Here is a 17,385-nt window from a genome sequence, read left to right as displayed (position 1 = left end):
GAGTTCACCACAAGATCAATCCAGTGGGTTATCTAGTGGTGACCGACCTGGTGAGTTGATCTGTTGGTGAACTTGTCAGCGTAAATCAGCTGATTTCTAAGTCAAGAGTTCTAAGGTTCAAATCAAGTAAAGATAATTGCTTATATATGGATTTGGATACTAGATCGTGGATACCAGTGTTCTTTGGTGGTTGGGATTCAACAAACCCCAACCCATCAAAGAATCCTGAAATATGTATTCACATTTCAGGAAACCAAAGATTAAATGTTTTTTTTTTTTGTTTTGTTGAAAAGAGTAATAAAAAGTTGGTTTTCAGTGGTCTATATATGAGGTTTGATGAAAAAATACACAGAATTTTATTTTTCTTAAAAAATCTTATTTATTCATCAATATTGATTTTGTCACCTTCAAAGTACTCCTTTTCAGATATAATACATCTGTGCCAATGCTTTTTCCAATCTTTGAAGCACCTATGGGAAGCAACTTTTGGTATGATGTTAGGTTCTTTCAGTGATTCTGTCTTTATCTCTTCAATGTTGGCAAAATGTCTTCCTTCATGGTTCTTTTCAGCTTAGAGAATTGGAAGAAGTCACAGGGAGCCATGTCCAGTGAATATGGAGGCTGAGGCATCATAAGTGTTGTTTTTGGTCAAAAATTCACAAACAAACAGTGAAGTGTGAGCATATGCATTATTGTGGTACAATTAACATGAATTCTTTCATCACAAATCCAGGCGTTTTCTTCAGATTGCTTCACGCAAATGATGTAGAACTTCCAGGTAGTAATCCTTATTGACTCTAATAGTGATTTAGTAACTGTCTATAATCATTTTCTTCACGTTTTTTATGTTGTCATTAGATGTTAACGTGCTGGGATATCCAGGGTGCTCATCATTTTTAATGTCTTCATGGCCCTCTTGGAAATGTTTGTACCACTTGTAAATCCTGTTTTATTCAAAGAAGAATCACCAAAAGGAACACTCAGCATTTCCAATGCGGTGCTACACTTCACTTCATTCTTAAAGCAAATTCTTTGTTCCATTTTTTCCACTAGTTAAAAATTGCTAACCATACCAAAACATGTATAACCTTTTCAACAGCCAGCAATTTAATAAGCATCCAGTACAGCCACCAATGACCATACATTATGGTCAAGTGTAGCAACACAACAAAAATAAAATTCTGACAACTGGACTGGACTGGGAAATAAAAAACAGCCTAGGAAATAAAAAATTTCTGTGTACTTTTTTATCAAACCTCATGTATATATATATATATATATATATATGGTACAAAATGTTTTTCTACAGCAAGCGTAGTATAATAGATACAGTATAAGAGTTATCAATGAACTATTCCAACTTTTAGGCAGTAGAAAAGCACCAGTATACATCAATGAGAATCATATTTCCTGCTGGGTTTCTGGTATCAGTCTCTGTAACACCAGAATGGTGTTACAGACACCAGGGAAGCAAAATTTAAGCTAGCATACAAACAACAAGCCATGTTGAATGAAAGGATACCATTCTTTATCCTTTAAATTATAATATCAATTTTTAATTTTAATAAGTCCTCTGTTTTATGTCAACTAAAACAGAATCCATCATGTGATACACACAAGCAATGAGTCTACCTATGGAGTGATTATTTCAGAAGAAGTACTGCCATCTCAGGCTTACTTTTTTCTCACAATCAACAACAGAAACCTTGTTTATAATTGATTACTTTCCACCTATATTTGTTCACTACATGTCATTCAAAAACTGACCTATGAAAATCAGATCTATCTTGTAATCGTCATCAAAAAGAGTTAATTTTAACATCATGAATTCCTTATTGGGGTAGGAATTATTGCATTTATAATATTCTTATAAATAAGTACAAAAAAAGATTAAAGAAAAAAAATCAGAAAATCGACTTTTTGACTTCAATCATGTCCAAAAAAATTTTTTTAAATTAGTTGCTTGAATGATTTGATGCATTTGTTCCATTCATTTATATTACTGTAATAGAGTTGCTTAAAACGTTTAAATTTTTGGCTATTTGCTTTATACAGTCTAATTTTTGTCTCCCCTGCAATTTTTACCACCTTATTCAATTTCATTATTTAATTAACTGATGTTGAGACACTTTATAAACCCCACCAACCCATTTCTTCTGTGAGAGAATTTCAACTATTTCATTATTCTCAAATTTGTTTCACAATATCTTTATTTTATTTTTTATCAATCAATCTCTCTATCTTTCATAACCACATATCAAAAACTTGTATGTTTTAATCATGCTTGTATGATATTTTTCTATATCCATTTCATTGACATCAACAGCTATATTACTCAAAAATAAAATTATTTAATTTATTGTATAATTTCTTTCTTATATAAAATCTCTCCCTGGTTGTGCTTACCTGCTTTTTGTACTCCTTACCCTATTGGAGGCTGTCTTCAAACTCTTTCTTGGTAACCCTATTTTATATAAATTATAAATAATTATTCCATTTTCTCCAAGTATTTAACTACAGCCTTACACCCAACTACAACTATCTACCAATTCTTTTTTATGATTTGAAATGAATTTTATAACAGATGAAAAATGCTACGCCTGACCATTATTAGAATCAGTAAAATTGTACTGCATTCTACTGAATGGACTGCAACCTACATTATCAAATTTCTCTAGTTTTACACCATTTGTATATATATATTAATGTACCTATTTATATTTCAATTCAAGAATTTTATTTTTTGGTATAATAAAATCCTCTTATTTATTGTACACTGTTAATATTTAAAAATATCAAAATTGTAAACTGTATAATTTTTTTATACTGTAAAAATTGTAATTCCTTTTTTTTTATTATAGTTGATGTTCTTCATGCTGTGCGATAAAGTTTTAGTGCCAGATCAACGAGTAACATCATTATATTCATTAATGTTTTATAATGTAATAGCATACTGCATTTCATACATAAAAGAATTAATAGAAAAAGAAGACTGGTCACCATACGTAAATATGACTGAGCATTCCAACATAAAACATTTAGCAATGTCTGCAACAAAAATTGTGCTTGAATGGACAAAAGCAGTAACTTTTATAATAACGGTAGTATTCATGTTATTAGTGTTTGGTTTAGAGCAGGGTTTGGAACACTATCGACCAACAACATTATACACACTTTTAACATGGTTTTATTACATGGCAACAGAAAAAGTGCTGGTTGAACTTATCATATGTGTAATCACATATTTTCAGTTGCCAATACTTGAAAATCTAGAATCACTATGGGTACCAGTAATACTAAAAGGATACACAGCAGCAATTTCACTCATTTTTGCAATTCCATTATTATTTTTTGGATTATACAGATCGGCTTTTTTATCGCTTTATATGAATGTTTATCTAAGATATAAGGAAATGCAAATGAACTGTTTACGAGAATTGAACATGGAAAGAGCTGTTTTAGGTCAATATCGTTATGCTACTGTAGAAGAACTGACAGAATTTGATGATATATGTGCTGTTTGTTTAAGTCCAATGCAAGTAGCAAGAATTACACCATGCCATCATATTTTCCATGGTGATTGTTTAAGACAGTGTTTAAAAACATCAGATCAATGTCCAATATGTAAACGTGAATTAAAATTTGACTGATTCATATATACTTTTTCTAATAGTATCAGATAACTGTGATTCCAATTTCAAGTAATTAAGACTATTAAACACCAATAAGGACAATGAATGCTAAGTAATATTATTTTTATTTGCCTACTTATAACAATTATTAATATTATTTTTATTATTTTGTGCTGTGTATTAGTGAATATTTATTTGTTAAAGTAATATGAGCATGAGTGTATTCATTTTGTATATTTAATATTAAAACTATAAAAAGTTTGTAAAGGTAAAATAAATTAATTGTTTATTTTTGTACATTAATTTTAACTTGTAAATAAAGTTTAATATAGTAAAAGTATGAATAAGTTCATTCACATTGACAATTGCAGTAAATTCTTCCTAAAAGTTTTTTATCATTCAAATCAAAAATCACATGTCGTATGGTGCAGAGATTCGCAATGGCTACCTTCACAAGCAGGAAATCAACCCTTCAAGGCTAGGCTGGAACAGTATTGTACTTTAACGCTATTGGCTCCTTGATATTTCTTCCAGGCACCATTCTGTTATTTTTTTAATTATGAACAACCATAAACGTACATGTGATACAGATGCCTACAGGCCCCAAACTGACAAAACTTTACAAAGTATCTGGAGATTTCAAAAATAGCGTACAAATCAGTCAATAAATCCACATATAAAAAAAGATACATTTCAAGTAATAAGATACCAGTATATTTTTAATTACATGTGTATGTTACCACAATCTGAATTTGCCTTAAGAAATAAGCATAATCATATGAAATAAGTAATTACTTTTATTAGACTATTTTATCACTACTAGAAATAAGAGAGGTTATGGCCTCAATTTCTTCTTCTGAAAGTGAAAATTGAAAACTGAACTTCTGAAAACTGAAAATTATAATTCTTAAATCTTGAACAAAAATCTCGGCAGTTATAATAGAAATGTAGTTAAAGATTAATTTCTACTTATTGACAGATATTACTAATTTTTATCATTGTTTGAACTAAATTTTTTTTAATTTCCTACCTTTTTTAATTTTCATTTCTTCCTTCAGGTTTCATGATAAATGGGTAAATATGTAATAACACTATATGACGGAGAAAATAAAATAAAAAAGCTTTGCAATACATTAATTAATGTAATGTAATGTATTTAATGTAATTTTAAAGTGGTAGCCATTTCAGTTTTTGGAATTGCCAATATCTCAATGATCAGTTTAGTGAAATTGCATTTTATTATCTAAAAAATATTTCTTCAGTGCTAGTAAAATTTATTTTTATACCTGCCTGAAATGAGGTTGCAGTTTTATAAAAGCACTATGTGTTAATAGGATTTATTAATAAATAATATTTTTATTTTCATATTGGAGGAAATGAAAATTGGTACAAAATTCAATCTCACCTTTCTCATTTTGGTAATGGAACTGAAATACTTTAATTTTATTTATTGTAATGTAGTTGCTTGAAATTGTATTTGAATAACTGAGCTGTCAGTTTGTTTAAAACTAAGTAATTCAGATTTTACATCATTTTACTGAACCAATTTATCATGATTCAAAAATTTAATGAAGTGCATTAAGAATTTTGAAAATGTCAAAACAAAAAATTTATTTAGTTTGTAATTAACATGTTAAATATTACAATTTAATCCACTGTGATATATGAATTTCGATTTTAAAAGCCTAAAAATAGGCAGTTGAAAAATAAAGCATTTTCAGACATTTTTTAATAAAAAATATTTAGTTTAATTTGTTGTCCTGAATCACTTCTGAAAGAGCAGTACTAATCTGTTATAAATAAATATACTAAACAGTAAAAATTCATAAAAAAGTAATCTGTTAGAGAATTAAAAAGCATAAGTATAACAAGTCAAAAACATAATTTAAAAATTTTATATGATATTCTTATAATTAATATTATTGTGTACAAAGGGTATAATTCTTACTTATTTAATCTACCATGAGTGACAGATCACTAAAAATGATTTATACATAAGTTTAAAAGAAAATCTGATCAACAATTAATATTCACTAAACAATTCTTCACTTTTCAATAAGCAATATGTGATAATTGATGGTTAAACAGGTAAGAATAAGCTTTTTTTTATATAAATTATGAAAAGAATTTATACATTTTAATAATGTTTATTGACAATAAGTCTATTAACTACTTAAATAAATCATACTTACACAAAATATCCAATCTAATTCAAGTTTACTCATATATCAATGAGTCAAATCTATTTTCACATAAATCTAAAAATCAAGTACAATTTTTTGTTTTCTTAAAATTTTACCACTTTTTAGATGTGTCAATGTATTCACCATCAGGACTTTCATAATTCTTAATTATTGGTGTTAAAACAGGACCTTTCAAAGTTACTGGAATAAACTGTGGATCAATCTGAAAAATAAATCACACAAATTTTTTTTTTGTACATATCTAATGGCATTTATATCATTACATCCACTAACACTTGATTTTTTCAAACATATAAAAATATTATTACAGTGGCACAGAAGTTAAAAATGCTGAACAATTGTGTAGAAAACTGACAGATATAGGTCAACAACACCAGTTAAATTTAAATAATGTTCATTCTTATGTTAAGAAAAACAATCGCTTATTATTTTGTAATTAATAAGATTATCATAACCAACCACAAATATAAAACAAGTGTATATTCACAATCATTTGATAAAATGGAATGCAGATAGAGGTTCAAAATAAATAGTTATACCAATATCTAAAAAACTAACCATATTTCAGGTAACTGAAACATTCATTATTATAAAACTATATTTTTAACTATCATATTTATCTTATAGTTATTCAACTTTTTGGATATACAACCAAGAATGTGGCTAAAATTAGTCTTTTAAAAAGTCAACAAAAAAAAAATAAAGTAAGATATATAATACCTGAAGAGCCTCCTGATAAAGTTCTTCAGATTCCTTTCTCAATTCATCCAGAGCTTTTTGCTGAGAAAATAATATTCTATCAATCATCTGGACATCAGCTAAATGCTGTCTCAGTCGATAACTTGACCACTGCTTGAAAGTTAAAACTCTATACTCTAATTCTTCCTCAGATAACTGAGGACTTCGTCTAACTCTTAATCTACAAATAAAAGTAATAGACATTAATTAAAAAATGAACAAAAAAATAAATGATTAACAATAAACTAATACAAGTTCACTCAGTAATTAGAAAGGTACTCTGCTATAATAAATAGAAAATGAAATCAATTTAGATAGCTAGATAATTAAATGTACTTGGAATAAAACAACAAAACATGAGATACAATCAGTGATAAAACACTACCACTACTTTGCTAGTAAAAGCTGCAATTCATGATGAGTTTTTAATAAATGAAATTTCTTCAAAAGAAGATTAAAAAATATCTCCACAAAAAACAATTATGATAAAAATTAATATGAAGCAATCTAAACTTTAGTAAAAAATTAAAATCATAGTTTATCTTTTATAAAACTAGCCACTAATTACTTTGTGGATAGATCAGGTAGACTGTTCACTCTTCAAAAATGTAGAAAGACAAGTAGCCTGAACGGAATAATTTAGCTTGTATTCAGCCAATCTTCATATTTGATCTGTGGAATGCATTTCTAAAAAATATAAATGTGTTTTATAAAATGGCAGCTGAAATCTGTAAAAAAGGTGACTGCTTGGTCATTTATGTGACAACAGCCACAGCAAAAATTCTATTCTGTATCATGAAAAAAACACAAGTGGTTTAACTTGCTCTATTATTCAAATATTATGAAAATCTAAAAAAAAAACAATATTATTATGAAAATATAAACTATGTAAATATATAAAATAAATAACTGTATGATTACACATTACATTAATAACAGAAGTACAATTTTATTCATTACAGTAAATTTAATAACACTCAATCAGTATACATAAATTTAAACAGTAAATTTACATAAATTTTTTATTCTGATTGGTACGTAATAATGCATTTCGGAGATCACATCAAGAATAGATAGATATGCAACTCCAGGACAAAAAAAAGGAAACTGTTCCAGCATTCGCCTGGATGGATTAAAGGAAACTGTGGTAAAACTTTAATTAGAGCAGCAACACAATTAATTATAAAAACAAAAAAAACAAAAAATAGATATCAAAATTCATATTATTACAATGTTTACATGAAATAATACTAAGGAATACATGAAGATACTAAATACAGAAAATAGCTACAAAATAGACCACAATTCAGAAGGCATTAATGAAAATTACTTTAGCACACATTTACATAGATGGTAACATATTGGGATGCAGACAATTCATGATTTTTTTAAAAACAAAGTTATTCAGAATAAAACAGATCTTGATCAAGATTAGTTCAAATAACATATTATAAATTACTACCTGAGAGGATATAAAAGAACTAGCTTCAAAAGAAAACAAAAAAAAAATGATCAAAGAAGAAATTGAAACAAACTGATCTAGCTAGATAAGTAAACCATTTTTTTATCATTCATATATGATTCTTTTTTTTTAGTCAATATAAACATGAACTTCTATTCACAATACTTCATTTTGTAAAATAGAGTATAATAGAATAATTATAAAGCAAACCGTTATCAATGTCAACACAAATCTTGGAAGGTTGGGCAGAACAAGTCATGGGGAAAAAGGATTTTTATCATAATTTTGAATTGTGATTTGTTATATTTTGGTGATATGTTGGACCTTACCAACAAAAAACTGGATAACATCAATAATAAACAAGAAATTTTCAGCTAGTAAAGCACTTACACAATAATAATTATGAAATAATAGAAAATCTTAATAGTGAATACTCATCTAGCTATTTAATTATTAATATAGCTAAAAGAATTTTATTTTTAAGCTGTTACTAGATTTCAGTATTAATAAAAAAAAAAACACACAATTAATATTAACAAAAAATTTAATTATTTTCTATTTATTATAAGAAACAGCATCTTAATACTAATAATGGACAAAAATAAATTAAAACAGTTGCTTACTTTTTTTCATCCTTGACCAATATCTCAGGAACTTCACACTCTTCAATTGGTTTCAACTGACGAGGATTCTTTTCCATTTTTCGAATCTGTTTTTCTATTCTTCTTCGCCTTCTATCTTCTCGAGCTCTCACAATGGCTGGATCTAATCTTCGTTTCTTCTTTAAAGGTTCTCCCCTAAATATATTGATTAACTACATCACACATAACTGGAGGTAAATGAATTCTACGCTGGGTTATTATTAGATTACATTTATGTAATATACATACACTAATTTTATAATAAAATTACGTTAGAATTAACTCAGAGGGAAAAAAGTTCTTATAACAAACATATGTAAAATATATATATAAAAGAATCCTTCTTTTTATTTTTATACTTTTTAAAAAGTAAAATAACTATTCAATAAGCAATAAAACATCACCAACTTGGTTGATTTGACATATAATTATCAATGATAAAAAAATTGATACAATATAATTGACAGAAAGAAAAAATTGTGACAAATATAACAAAACACCCATTCAATTTATTATTAATTTGTACACTCTAGAAGGAAACTTGAAAAACTACGAGCACAATAGTTCAAGCTGTGAAACACTTAACAATCATTATTACATTTGTGTACCATACATATATAGAACTTATATTTTTCTGGGTTTTGCAAATAATCTGTTTCTTTTATAACCGATGAAAAAGGTAAAATTAAAAACACATTATAATAAATCAAATATTTAAAAATTATTTACAAATTTTAATTTTCAAGATGCTAATAAAAAATGATAGCCTTTTACACTAGAAATAGGAACAAATTATCAAACTAAAGTTCAAGTAATTTGATATAAATATTAGGCGAATGACTAATCTTTTTCATTTAACTAAGATTTGAAATTTTCTATGTGGAATAAGAAAAGGAATGGTTAGAAAATGATACTGACATAATGGGGTTCCCATTTTTAATGAGGATGAAACTATAAAATATTCATAACAAAAACTGTCTTATAAGAATGATTCCAAAAAGGCAAAATATCAACTCTGGCCCAACTCATGTTAAAGGTTTTACTAGTTTGCGATGTTGTTAGCTCAGTATAAGCATGAATCTTAATCATGTCAGATGCAACTACTTTTCTAAAAAAAATTGAAAGATTTTTCAACTGTGAAATATAAAAAAAAATTGTCTAATACAAAGAGTTCACGAAATGTTTAATTTATGAAGAAAAATAACAATTTTCAGCATTATGTTTAAAAACATGGTTTAAGCGTTTTTAAACATCTGCCAGTAAACTAGTGTACAGAATTTCAAACGATTTTTAGAAACTATCTAAAGCTCAAATTGATTATTCTTAACCATAATCAATTTGAGATCTACTATATTCTTTTAACTTAATAACTGTTCATAAACCAGGCAAATAAGAAATCTGAATTGAACCCAATTAGTTCAAATTATTAAACATTATAATGAATAATGAAAACGTAAAAAAGTTAATAAATAATAAGAATTTAATTTTCTTTTGATTATCTATAAAAACCTTACTGTGATACTTGAAATAAACTGTTATGAGATAGTAGCTACTTCCTTTCCTCCTCCAAAGCTTACACACATTTGGATAATGGTTGGTTCATAAGGTCTATATTAAACACTAAATAATTTTTCCCAGGTAAAATAACAGTGTAATGATTATGTAAAAATCAACTTCAATAATTAACCTTCCCCAATAGCTGCAGAATATGCATCAATTTTCGTAATATTCTCCATAAATATTATTGAAAAAATTATGCACATTATAGAATACATGAATACAATTACTATAAAAATAAAAACCAAATGTTCAAACTGCTTCCCTAATCTTCTTTGGTAATACAAAATAATGAATACAAAATTATACCCAAACAAATCTGGCTAACCATCATAAATCTGCCAGAATGAAATTGAGAATAGGTTTTTTTTGTCTTCAGTCATTTGACTGGTTTGATGCAGCTCTCCAAGATTCCCTATCTAGTGCTAGTCGTTTCATTTCGGTATAACCACTACATCCTACATCCCAAACAATTTGTTTTACATATTCCAAATGTTGCCTGCCTGCAAAAGTTTTTCCTTCTACCTGTACCTCTAATATTAAAGCGACTATTCCAGGATGCCTTAATATGTGGCCTACAAGTCTCTTCTTTTAACTATATTTTTCCAAATGCTTCTTTATTCACTGATTTGCCACAACAACTCTTCATTTATCACTTTACCACCCATCTGATTTTAACATTCTCCTATAGCACCACATTTCAAAAGCTTCTAATCTTTTCTTCTCAGGTACTCCGATTGTCCAAGTTTCACTTCCATTTAAAGCGACACTCCAAACATACACTTTCAAAAATATTTTCCTGACATTTAAATTAATTTTTGATGTAAACAAATTATATTTCTGACTGAAGGCACATTTCACCTGTGCTATTCGGCATTTTATATCGCTCCTACTTCGTCCATCTTTAGTAATTCTACTTTCCAAATAACAAAATTCTTCTACTTCCATAATCTTTTCTCCTCCTATTCTCACATTCCGTGGTCCACCTTCGTTATTACTACTACATTTCATTACTTTCATTTTGTTCTTGTTTATTTTCATGCGGTAGTTCCTGCGTAGGACTTCATCCATGTCATTCTTGTTCAATGTTCTTTCTAAATCCTTTTAACTCTCAGCTAGAATTACTTTGCTTAATCATGATATAATCTATCTGATACCTTGCAGTATTGCCTGGCTTTTTCCATTGTATATTCTTCTATTATGATTTTTAAACTGGGTGTTGGCAATTACTAAATTATACTTTGTGCAAAACTCTGTAAGTCAGTCCCCTCTTTCATTCCTTTTGCCCAGCCCGTATTCACCCCTTTATTTCCTTCCTTGTCTTTTTCAATGCTTGTATTCCAATCTCCAACTATTATTAAATCTTCATCTCCTTTTATGTGTTTAATTGCTCCGTCAATTTCTTCTTATACACACTCTACCTCATCATCATCATGGGCACTTGTAGGCATATAGCCATTAACAATCGTTGTTGGTTTAGGTTTTGATTTTATCCTTATTACAATGATTCTATCGCTATGCATTTTGAAATACTCTACTCTATCCCCTATCTTCTTGTTCACTACGAATCCTACTTCTGCCTGCCCATTATTTGAAGCTGAGTTAATTATTCTAAAATCACCTGACCAAAAGTTGTTTTCCTCTTTCCACCAAACCTCGCTAATTCTTACTATATCTACATTTATCCTATCCATTTTCCTCTTTAAATTTTCTAACCTATCAACCTTTTTTAGACTTCTAACATTCCAGGCTCTGACTCGAAAATGTTATTTTTTAATTTTCTGGTGATCCCTTCCTTAGTAGTCCCCACCCGGAGATCCGAACAAGGGACTAGTTTACCTCTGGAATACTTTACCAAGGAAGGCGCCTCCGTCATTGCTATATGAAAATGCAGAAAGCTCCAGTTTCTTGGAAAAAAAGCACTCAGAGAACTGAGTGATGTTGATATGGCCGTTTAAGTCATCCTGACCTACGCCCTTAACACTACTGAAAGAGCTGCTGCCCTCTTTCAGGAACTATTCCTTAGTCTGGCTCTCAACAGATGCCTTTCCGATATGGTTGCACCTTCGGTCCAGCTACTCTGTATCACTGAGCACTCAAGCCCCCTCACCAATGGCAAGGTCTCATGATTCATAGAGGGAGGAGAATAAGTAGAATGTCTTAAATAATCTAACAGTATAACTTACATCAAACAATTGGTGACTTGAAAATATAATGGGGAGCAAGCAGTAGTGATATTGCGAGAAAGTAAACATCCTTTAATAAGAGTAGTAGACTGCAGAAAACTGAAATAAAAAATAAATTATAGAATATTAATACAAATACTTAAAAAGTAGGCAATTTAAACTGACTCTGCAATAATGAACAGTTAATTACACAGGCATATGCAGTAATCCTTAATAATAATAAAAAATATATTAACATTCACTAAATTGTAATTTACAAAGACATTTCAAAATAAATTTACAACTCTTTCACACTAGAGAATCAATAAATAATAAATCACTCAATAATTTATGAGAAGATTTTCAAAATTCCCAAACAACCGAGAGTACAGAAAAAAATTATTAAAAATATGATGGTTAATGTATAAGATATCTATTACTCAGTAAAAAAAACTGCTAAAATATAAACAAATAAGTCATTCACTACAGTGTATCTTTAACAATTAGAGCAGTACCAATATCTATACATAAATGTACACCAACTCATTAATAAATAGTAATTTAAATAGTAAAATGTTTATTTAACTCTAAAAAAATGATACAGTAAGTAATTACAAAACAACTTAAAAACAAAAACATTTAAGAAAATTTAGTTTCAGTGTTTATTTTTTTAAAGCATTCTTGTCCCTTGTGACAAGAATGCTTGTCCATTGTTATTAATGTTATTGAAGGTGAGCCACCTTCAATTTCAGTTGAAAAAGATTACACGAGCTTATAATAATTACTAATGTGGATTTACTTACTTAAGATATGTAATAAAGTTTTATTTTTAACAAATATAACATCAATTTAATTTTAATTAAATATTTCTCAATAATTTCAGAAGTACACAGAACAACTTTCATTTAGTCTAAGTGAGCCCTATCTTCTTCTCTTTTTTTTCTTCAGTCATTTGACTGGTTTGACGCAATTCTCTGAAATTCCCTACCTAGTGCCACTCATTCCATTTCGGTATACCTCTTACATCATCCTACATCCCTAACAACTTATTTTACATATTCCAAATGTTGCCTACCTGTAAAATTATTCCCATCTACATGTCCCTCCAATATTAAAACAACTATTTCAGGATGCTTTAATATGTGGCCTATAAGTCTGTCTCTTCAACTTGCCGCAACACCTCTTCTTCAATTGTCACTTTACCCACCCACCTGATTTTTAACATTCTCCTGCAGCACCACATTTCAAAAGCTTCTAATCTTTTCTTCTCAGGTACTCTGATTGTCCAAGTTTCACTTCCATATAAAGCACACCCCAAACATATACCTTCAAAACTGTTTTCCTGGCGTTTAAATTAGTTTTTGATGTAAGCAAAATATATTTTTGACTGAAAGCTCATTTTGCATGAGCTATTCAGCATTTTATATCAGTCCTGTTTCATCCATCTTTAGTAATTCTACTTCCCAAATAAAATTCTTCTACCTCTGTAATCTTTTCTCTTCCTATTTTTATATTCAGTGATCCACCTACTTTATTTCTACTACATTTCATTACTCTCAATTTGTTCTTGTTTATTTTCATGCGGTAGTTCTTGCATAGGACTTCATCCATGCCATTCACTGTTTCTTCTAAATATTTTTTACTCTTAGCAAGAATGACTATATCATTGGCAAATTGTAACATGTTTATCTTTTCACTTGTACTGTTTTACACCAGGTGTAAACTGTTCTTTAACATCATTAACTGCTAGTTCTATGTAAAGATTAAAAAGTAATGGTGATAGGAACATCCTTGTCAGACGTCCTCTTTTATTACAGCTTCTTTTTTATGTTCTCTGATTATTACTGTTGCAGTTTGGTTCCTGTAAATGTTAGCAATTGTTCTTCTATCTCTATACTAGAACCCTACTTTTTTTTAAATGCTGAACTTTTATTCCAGTCTACGTTATCGAATGCCTTTTCTAGGTCTATAAATGCCAAGTATGTTGGTTTGTTTTTCTTTACTCTTCCTTCTACTATTAATCTGAGTGCTAAAATTGCTTTCCTTGTCCCTATACTTTTCCTGAAACAAATTTGATCTTCTCCTAACACTTATTCCACTCTCCTGTACAGAATTCTAGTTAAGATTTTTGATGCATGAGGAGTTAAGATAATTGTTCTACATTTTTTACATTATCTGCTCCGCTTTCTTTGGTACCATGAAAATAACAATCTTTTTGAAGTCTGAAGGAACTTCCCCTTTTTCGTAAATATTACACACCAATTTGTATAATCTATCTATTGCTTCCTTACCTATACTGTGCAGTAATTCTGCAGGTATCCCGTCTATCCCAGGAGCCTTTCTGCCATCAAATCTTTCAATGCTCTCTTAAATTCAGATCTCTGTATTATATCTCCCTTTTCATCCGCTTCAACCTCCTCTTCTTTCGCTATAACACCAGTTTCTAATTCACTTCCTCTGTATAACTCTTCAATATATTCTACCTACCTATCACCTTTTTTTTTTGTATTATAAATCAGTGTACCATCTTTGTTTAACACATTATTGGATTTTAATTTATGTACCCCAAAATTCTCGTTAACTTTCCTCCTATATGCTCTGTCTATTTTCCCAATGATCATTTCTCTTTCCACTTCTGAACACTTTTCTTTACTCCACTCTTCTTTCGCTATTTGTACTTCCTGTATATACTATTTCTTAATTTTTGATAATTCCTTTTACCTTCCACATCACTAGCCATTCTTTTACTATCTACGTTCATCCATCAACTGCAATATATCCTTTGATATCCAAGTTCTCTTTGTTCTGCCTAAGTTTGCTTCTGATGATTTAAGAATTTCCTTTTTGGCATTCTCCTATTTTTCTTCTACATTTTCTACTTTCCTTTTTTACTCAGACCTCTTGCAATTTCCTCCTCAAAAATCTCCTTTACCTCCTCTTCCTCAAACTGCTCTAAATTCCACCAATTCGTCTGACATCTTTAATTCAGGTTTTTAAACCCCAATCTATGTTTCACTCTCACTAAATTATGGTTGCTATCAATGTCCGTGTCTGCTCCAGGATAAGCTTTGCAGTGGATGAGTTGTTTCTAAATCTTTGTTTGACCATGATATAATCTATCTGATACCTTGCACTACTGCCCAGCTTTTTCTATGTGTATATTCTTCTATTATGATTTTTAAACTGGGTGTTGGCAATTACTAATTATACTTTGAGCAAAATTCTGTAATAACAAACACAGTATTTTTTTACGAGCAATATTTTATAAATCATAAAAAATTGGAATAAATGGTAATCAGAACACTCATATTAAGAATCTTTTTTTATTTAACATGAAATATCAATACTTATCTAGCAAGATTTTACGAGATCTGTGATGGAAACTTTGAAATTTTTGGAGTAAACTGCATTTAAAAAATACATGAACAAAGACTGTCTCTCTATTGATAATTAACACAAAGACAACATTCCTATACTCCCACGGCTAACCTGTAGATTTGCCAAACTGCATTGTAGTGAAAATATTAAATTATGGTACAAGCTTACAATTACTGATATGAGAACATAAAAATGTGACATAAGATTTTTTAAGGAAAATAGTCTTCTTCACTATGCTAAATATACTGTTGGCCCACTTAAAAGGTGCCTGAAATTTTACAACCTCAGATTTGGTGTTACTTTTATCATTGTAAGAGAAAGTCAACTTAATCAAATGTACTATCAGCATTAAATTCACAAAGTTGAAAAAATATCATACCCCTTAAAAAAAATATTAAAACAATTATCACTCTTTAATGCTTGAAATAATTTTCAGATTAAATATTTCTGTTAGGCTAATTAAAAAGTTATTTGACGTATCCTACATCAACTTTCCTGGAAAATTATAACCTTAGTTACAACTAGTACAATCATGACAGTCCTTTGGTAAACTAATTTCTGATAAAAATTTTGTTATGCATGATGTTTGGTTAGTCATAAAATAAAATAACCCTCGCTAAAATACTGGGGTTTATCATAGTAAAAATAGGTAATATTAAATGGCACTCATATAATAATTGAAGTTTCCAGATCTTCCACAAACTCGAAAACGTACTTAAACTAGCCAACTAGATAAAAGGGAACTACGTTCCCTTCTAAATCAATATGCCATAAACAACACTATTAATATTAATCCAACCTCAGTTGTAGATATAGTTTAACTATGTAAATCAGACATTTTTATAGCAACATGTAATTGTAAATTAATCGATATTCAATAGTTATTATCACATCAAAAAAATAAAAAAATAAAAAACGACGAAAGATGGACAGATCAAATTGGAGAACCTTCACAAACATTTCTCAAAAAGACCACCCAAAAACTAAAATTACAAAATAAAATAAAATTTTTTTTACATTGTGGCTATCAGATATTTTAAAACAATAATTACATAAAATATGAAGTCTAAAAACTTACGATTTCGCAGAATTCTGTAAAAAATTATGCAACATTTTTTAACCAAACTATTTCACTTGCATGCCGAATTTTGCTTTCATCCAATATCGATCGAAAATCTTGAATTTCGAGATATCGGTACATTAGTTCGAAAACTTAACATCGATAACTAGTATTTCGTTTATTTAAAATAATTTAGTTAACAGTTTAAATAAGCTTATTAAAATTTGTTGTTAATGTATTTAATTTATCATTACATTAAAATTCACTGATTTTAGTAATATTACTTTTTCCTTAAATAATGAAAACTATTTGATTAAGTTCTAGAATGATTTTTTTAAAGAAATACAATTACAACTTTTTAAAAAAGTAAGTTGTTTAATATTTTTAAATGTGTTTCACTAAACTTTTCACCAAATTTTACCTTGATCAAGATTGTAACTGTGCAGTCCATACTCCACATTTTTGTCCATTTTTCTGGACTGATTATTTATTTTTTTATTTTTTGTTTTGGAAATGCATGCAATTAGTGGTGAAGAAATAAACTTTTC

The 17,385-nt window shown here is 28.8% G+C and overlaps 2 protein-coding genes across 2 annotated transcripts in view; one reads left to right on the top strand and one right to left on the bottom strand.

Moving 5' to 3' along the window:
- The window catches only part of LOC142325332 (uncharacterized), a 36,074-nt gene extending 32,102 nt beyond the window's left edge, over positions 1-3,972 (top strand). The window contains exon 5 of the mRNA XM_075366951.1: positions 2,862-3,972. Within this exon, the coding sequence (XP_075223066.1) occupies positions 2,862-3,650 (789 nt within the window). The 3' untranslated portion in view covers positions 3,651-3,972. The remainder of the gene's footprint in view (positions 1-2,861) is intronic.
- Positions 3,973-5,356: 1,384 nt separating this feature from the next.
- On the bottom strand, positions 5,357-16,952 carry mRpL40 (mitochondrial ribosomal protein L40). The gene is made up of 5 exons (XM_075366952.1): positions 16,856-16,952; positions 12,421-12,519; positions 8,660-8,833; positions 6,557-6,755; positions 5,357-6,038 (listed from the first exon to the last, which is right to left on the bottom strand). The coding sequence occupies exons 1-5, from the start codon at positions 16,888-16,890 to the stop codon at positions 5,928-5,930; spliced, it is 618 nt and encodes a 205-aa protein (XP_075223067.1). The 5' UTR covers positions 16,891-16,952; the 3' UTR covers positions 5,357-5,927.
- Between the last annotated feature and the right edge of the window lie 433 nt (positions 16,953-17,385).

The sequence above is a fragment of the Lycorma delicatula genome, chromosome 5 (genome assembly GCF_047948215.1).
Source record: "Lycorma delicatula isolate Av1 chromosome 5, ASM4794821v1, whole genome shotgun sequence".
Lineage (NCBI taxonomy): Eukaryota > Metazoa > Arthropoda > Insecta > Hemiptera > Fulgoridae > Lycorma > Lycorma delicatula.
Note: the sequence above shows the minus strand (reverse complement) of the source record. Positions and strands in the feature narration are given on the sequence as shown.

Excerpts from the sequence above, each read along its gene's own strand:
- mRpL40 (XM_075366952.1), bottom strand. The coding sequence starts at position 16,890 with ATGTTGCATAATTTTTTACAGAATTCTGCGAAATC. Across the intron at positions 12,520-16,855 it reads TTACAGAATTCTGCGAAATC|TTTTCTGCAGTCTACTACTC; the intron begins GTAAGTTTTTAG and ends TTTTTATTTCAG. Across the intron at positions 6,039-6,556 it reads TTTATCAGGAGGCTCTTCAG|ATTGATCCACAGTTTATTCC; the intron begins GTATTATATATC and ends TTTATTTTTCAG.